Raw genomic sequence first — 6,530 nt, 5'->3', positions numbered from 1 at the left:
CGGAAGCGTGCTGGGCCCATAACCCAGAGGTCGATGGATTGAAACCGTCCTCTGCTAGGCACAGTTTTTGTTTACACCAACAACGCCCCTCAGGCAGAGCATGAACCAATGGCCTTAATAATAATAATAATAATAATAATAAAGGCTTCTGTTTGTTAATCTGGTGAAGTGTTGAAGCTTTTTTCTTCTTCTGTTCCGTTTTGGACTTTGCTAAAACTAGAGTCTCTGCAAATTATGGGGCTTTGTCCAACCAGAGGCTTCTGATGATTTCTGGTTCATTGTGTGACTTTGCTCATAATAACTTTGGCTGGCAATGATTGCTGTTTCTGTGTAAGCGTGCTGCACTAGTTACTGATATTGTCACATTACCTTGTATTTCTCTTTGTGAATGGCTTGAGTAGATCCATTTTATTGCAAATATATTATTTCTCTTGATTATGTTAAACCTGCTATAATTTCAATGGTACTTTTTTTTATATTATCATGTTATGTTTGTGCTACTCTATCAAGTCTGCATGGTCACAGGAAGTTCTAAAATTAATGAAAGGTAATAGAATCAACATATCTGAAGTGCAAGTGTTTATAATGCATCAGCTGGAATACCTCGAAGGAATGGCCTTCAAATGTTTAGGCAGTTTTCATACAGAACACTGGCCAAGAATTAGACCATGAACCTACCACGTGTTGTCTTGTCCTTTTTAAAAAAGTGAGTTGTGGTGAGGTGTACCATGCACCAACATATTAGAGCTGCAAGGAACCTATTTACCTGTTTGCTTTTGGAAAGGATGTCTGCCTACTCATCTCATTGTGCCTGCTTTGAAGAGAAACCTATCCAAATAAAAGAGAGCTGCTGTGTGTTTTACACAGCCACAACTGGCCTCTTCCTTTCTCCATAATCACACCAACACAACGTAAATACACTGGTGAGAACCCAAGTTGTTATAAGCAAGAAACAGGGGATAGATACATTAATGTAAAAAAAAGAGTGGAGATATATGTGTATTATTTTTAAAGAATATTGGTTAATGTGTAAGGTTTTTTCTTTATTCTTCTTTCAACTCTTTTCGTGTAAGTTTTATCGGCAAATATGTAAATTGCCGATTGATTCATGTAAATAATGCAAAACAAATGTGAATAATTCAAATAATAAAACCATTCTGAGGAAAGCAGCAGCTCAGAGTCTGATGTGTCTTTCTGATTTAATGATTAATATCTGTCCTCATCAGGCGGTGAGGGTGTTACACATGGTTATCCATTTGCTGGCTTTTATATGATTGTCTAGCAGTGTTCACAAATAAACCCACTGTTGTGATCAATTCCATTGTTATTAACTTTAAACAACACCGATGTTTGTAATTAAATAAATTAAATATCATCGTTAGACTAAAAAGCTTTGACATGATCATTACTTTTCTTTTAAAAAAAAACCTGGAGGAAAATTGTTTCCTCAAGGATACAGACAATCAGTGTAAGATTTTTCAAACTATGAATATGGAAGTAATTGTTGTTGTTTTTTAACATAATCTTACAAATATCATTTTAAAGAACAGTTTTCATAAAAATATGCCCAGAATTCTTTACGTCATTCATCCACTGGGCTGACTCCATTTCAATGTATTCTAGGCTACCAGCCTCCACTATTCCCCTGGTCTGGAGAACCGTCTTGTGTCCCAAGTGTGGAGGACTGGTCTAGAAGAAGTCAGGTGGTCTGGGAACGGGCTCATGTGAGACTTCAGCGGGCAGTGAGGAGACAGGAGATCCAGGCGAACTGCTGGCGACGCCCTCAGCATGAATACCAAGTGGGCCAGAAGGTATGGTTATCCACTAAGAATCTTAGACTCAACTTAGACCCCCAACCTACTGCATCTTGGCTACTTTCCACATGTCCCTGCTCAAACCCCATCACAAACCCACCGGCTCCACCCCTTCACCTCTGGAACCGCCCCCGCCCCTGGACATCGATGGCCCGTTAGGGTATGGCCCGGAGGAGCACTGCTGGGTGAACGCTTCGGATATCCTGGACCCAGCCCTCACCGAGGAGTTCCACCTTAAATTCCCCAACAGGCCCGCTCCTCGTTCCAGGGGTCACCCCCGGCGTAGAGCACCTGGAGGTGTTCCTAGAGGGGGGGGGTTCTGTCACGGTGTTCACAGGTCCAGACCGCCAGAGGGAGCCCTCGCCGGAATATTGACTGTGTTCATGTAGAGCTGCGCGATTAATCGTCATTATCGATTAATTCGAATTTATGGTTTATGTCGATGTTGAAAAAACGAAAATCGATTTTACGATTTCACTTTTGGTTTGGCGCAGCGAGCTTCCGTAGTTTTGCGACGCCTCTCTGTGATTTACACTTGGGAAGTACTAAATACAACATGGCAGCATGCGCTGACGAAACCAAGCAGCTTGTTTCCAAGAGAGGTGCGGTTTCTTCAATTGCATGGAAATGGTTCGGGTTTGCAACTTCAGACGTTAAACAAGCCAAAGCCCGCTGTAAAATATGTCTGAAGTTTGTGGCAACTAAAGGAAGCAGCACGACTAATTTATTCCAGCACCTCGAACCACGCTGTGGAATGGGAGGCGTGTGTTTGCCTTTTTTCCTGATTCTTCGATTCTCAGTTTCTGTTTTGGTTTTGTTTGCCTAGTTATTGCTTTCCGGTTTTGGCCTTTTTGCCTGCCTTGCCGTTTACGATTCTGCCTGTTGATTTCAATAAAGATCCGCATATGGATTCTAACTCTCCCGCATCCAGCGAGTTCTTACAATGGGGCTGTCTTTGGATGGACAGACCTCTGGCTTTTCACTTTTACATTTACATTTCTGGCATTTGGCAGAAGCGTCAGAGCGAAGTACAAAAGTGCTTTAAGTCTCTATCATTGAATACATTAACATTGGTTCAATAGGTTACAGACTTAGGATACCATTAGCCTAAAATTGGTGTTTTTATTTCTTTAACATATACTGTGACAATACATAAAAACAGGGAAAGAAAGTTTAAGTGCTTCTGGAAATGGTAGTTCTTCAGACGTTGTTTGAAGACAGTCAGTGGCTTTACCCTCAGAGATGGTGGGACCAGTCTCATTTTTCACTGGGTGAGGGTCTTTGGATGGACAGAGCCCTGACTTTTCTTAAGCCGGGCCCTCTTGACCCTTGCCTCACGCTTCACTTTTTCTTTTTCAAGAATCTGCACAGAGACACAGTTTAAAACTTAAAACCAAAGCACCATGTAACGTGATTAAACCAAAGACTACTTCCTGTGTGTGTGTGTGTGTGTGTGTGTGTTTGTGTTTTCTTACCATTTTCGTAACGAACTGGCGAAGTTCTTCCAGGGTCAAAGGTCGCTTGTCATAATCGGGGATACTCACTTGATCCATATCACTGGAGTATAAACATAACTTGGTCATGCACAAATCCTGAGGTTTTTTTAGTCTGTGTAAATTATAATTGTACTGAATTGTATTTAAATATTTATAAATATTGTATGAATTGTATATCATTGAACTGTAAATATAATTGGTAAATAAATTAATATTATTTATTATAATTTGGGGGCAAATGCAAATCAGTTGTGTTAAGAACAGGCTTGGTAATACAAGTCTGATTGGCATTTATCAACTTACTAACATGAATACAAAGAAAGTCAGAGAAAATCATGATGAGCATGATGAAAAAAAATCACCTGTAAGACGTAACTTAACATTTTCAGCCTTACAGTCTTGACACACTTACCTAAATTCAAGAGGCTGCTCGGCAGGAGGCTGAACGACAAGAGCCGGCACCTGAGCTAGTTCCTGATCCTGATCCTGTTAAGAGAAAACAACACAGATAACTCAGTCTGAGCTGTCCGAACTAGAACAAAACTCCTACTGACCCGAATCTGCCGTAAACAGAGACATATCAAATACATCAAAACCCTGTACAATAGGAGGACAAACTTTGTCTCCTTTACTCTCTCAACTATGGGATGAAAGCTATCTTATATTATCTAATACAGTATAATAAAAAAAGAAAGAAATAATACTGATTGCCACCATTACACTTTAATTGAAGTGAGTAGCTTTATATGTGAAGTTTGTAGATTAAAAGTTTATCTTGCGTCAGTTTGGTTTTTAAAATATTTTTAGAAGTGGAGAGAGTGGAGATGTGATTAATTTCACACAACAGTTTTTACTGATTCCTGGAAAATGAAAATTTCCTGACTGCATTCCTGAAATCTCCTCTAATTGTTAATATTTGTCCTGCTGATGTCCTCTTATTTAGAATGTGAGTAAAATGAATGCAAGACTATAGAATTAACAGAATTATGGTGTGAAAAGATGGAAGAGGAACAGATCTGAAGCTAAGCGCTGGATTTACATCAGAGTGACACTAAGTGATCAAACTCAGAACGTCAACATTCTTAATAGCAGAGCGGCTTTAAATGTATTTTAACATATCTTTTAACATATTTTGATTACACCACTTACTATTTTACACCTCACAAATACACAGAGATTAGAATATAAAAAGTAAAAAACACGGCGCTGTGAATCAAAAAGTCCTAATCCTATTCAAACCAGGTGCAAGAGACGATCTCACTAAAAACAAGAAATGTTGGACACGTGGATCTTGTTTCATCGTTACTGTACCTTGAATTTGATGAAATTCTGGACAGCGACCAGCTCACTGGTTTTCTGGGCCAGTAGCCTCAGGTGAATTGTAAGGCTGGAGTCTTTAAGCCAACCTGGACAACTGAGCACTTTGTCCAACGGAGGATCGCAACCGATCTCATGATACAAGTCGCTCACCCCTACATTAACACACACACACACAAAAATGTGTGAAACAAAAACCTTTTTTACATGTTCTAAGGATCTCATTAAAAAAAACTTGCACTGTATCTGTTTTACCCAAAATCTCAATTTCTTTTTACTTGTGCTTGTAAATTATAAATCCAGTGAAATAACAAAACCCTGTTTTCTATACACTGCACAACTCTACACAACTCAGCATTTAGGTATAGATCTTGTGCACTTGCAGTATGTGCTAGAGCACTTGTTTACATATTATTTAGTCAGCACCTCCTTGTCTCACCTGTATTAAGCTGATCCAGGATCTCAGTGAGTTCCTGGATCTGAGATTCAATGTCTCTCTGCTGATTGAGGGTGGGGGGTTCTTCCGATCTCCGATCTCTCAACTTCTCCATCTCCTCTTTTGTCTGGATCAGGGAACAGGAACACACAGTGAGCTATTTTCGGATAAGCGTGTTTGTGATGTTTCATATGAACATAAAAAGAGGTGATGACTTCAGATGGGTCAGATTCAGATTTGTTTTTAAAAATTTCCATGTCATTTCTATTGTTCACTTATATTTTTATGCTCTTATTTACGTACAGCAATTAAGGTCAACCTTCCATGAATAAATTGTACTTATTTAGGTATTTAAATTAAACACATCTTATCTGAGTCTGAAGTCACATGTTGTCATGGTTTTTACATTCAGTGAACAAAATGCTGATTTGGAAATTATCTATTATTTCTTAGTTACACTGACTTTGTTAGCTTCATCTCCTGGCTGATCAGGTATATTTAGATTACTGGAAAAATAGTAAAAAATGTTGATTTTGACTTACCGATCTGATTTCAGCTTTCAAATCCTCAATCTCTCTTCTTTGCTCAGTAAGGTATCTATAGTAAAAGATGAACTTTTCTTCACCTGTAAACAATACACAATGTTATACAGCAACCAGGTTAAATTAGACACAACCTTTATTACAGATCCAATCTGAAGCATTAATCATCTGAAATTAGATGGAGATTAGACAGAGCTGACTCACGCTGTAAACATTTGGTCACGAGCATTTCCAAATCTTCCTCGCCGGTCACCTCCCTGAGCCGGCGGAAAAGGTCCTCTAATGCTTCATTCTCTAATTTGATCAACTGCTGCTTCTTCATTTCTGCAATCATCATCATCATCATCATCATCATCCAAGTTTCCAACTATATTAGTCTGGTTAACTGAACTAGGTAAATAATATAATCTAAAACAGTCAGCTCTAGAATTATTGCCACTCTTTGTAATGTTGGGTAAAACAATTATAAATGGTTAATAAGCTTAATCTGTCACTTCTCCAACATTACACTCAAATAAATTTCCAAGAAAAATTAAAACCCTGTAGTTATACACCTTATTGCTATTCTTACAAATTCTTGTAAATAAACCTTAACTCAAGCAAGGCTGCATTATACACTTTACTCTTTCATTTGGCTATGAGTGATTAGGATGTCATAAGAGAACCATGACTTCCTGTTTTACTGGGGAATAAATATAGAGTGACACAAAGGTCAATTCCCAATGCTCTTTCTTCAACAAGGTGAAGATTAGATGATTAAATAATGAGGAAACTTCATCATCAGGCATTATAGGAATGATATTAAGTCATTAAGTGTTTTATATTTTCTTCAGAATAACTTCAAATAAGCTTAAATTTCTCTCATATTTCCAATGAGAGACTTAACTAGACCATGAAATAACTTTTTTACCAAAGGTGCCAATAT

The 6,530-nt window shown here is 38.3% G+C and overlaps 1 protein-coding gene across 1 annotated transcript in view; it reads right to left on the bottom strand.

Moving 5' to 3' along the window:
- Positions 1 to 3,155: 3,155 nt before the first annotated feature.
- The window catches only part of LOC131367167 (uncharacterized), an 11,799-nt gene continuing 8,424 nt past the window's right edge, over positions 3,156 to 6,530 (bottom strand). The window contains exons 8-13 of the mRNA XM_058412431.1: positions 5,606 to 5,688; positions 5,067 to 5,190; positions 4,622 to 4,782; positions 3,723 to 3,796; positions 3,290 to 3,371; positions 3,156 to 3,164 (exon numbers count right to left, since the gene is read on the bottom strand). Coding sequence (XP_058268414.1) covers positions 3,156 to 3,164; positions 3,290 to 3,371; positions 3,723 to 3,796; positions 4,622 to 4,782; positions 5,067 to 5,190; positions 5,606 to 5,688 — 533 coding nt within the window. The remainder of the gene's footprint in view (positions 3,165 to 3,289; positions 3,372 to 3,722; positions 3,797 to 4,621; positions 4,783 to 5,066; positions 5,191 to 5,605; positions 5,689 to 6,530) is intronic.

The sequence above is a fragment of the Hemibagrus wyckioides genome, linkage group LG16 (assembly GCF_019097595.1).
Source record: "Hemibagrus wyckioides isolate EC202008001 linkage group LG16, SWU_Hwy_1.0, whole genome shotgun sequence".
NCBI lineage: Eukaryota > Metazoa > Chordata > Actinopteri > Siluriformes > Bagridae > Hemibagrus > Hemibagrus wyckioides.
Note: the sequence above shows the minus strand (reverse complement) of the source record. Positions and strands in the feature narration are given on the sequence as shown.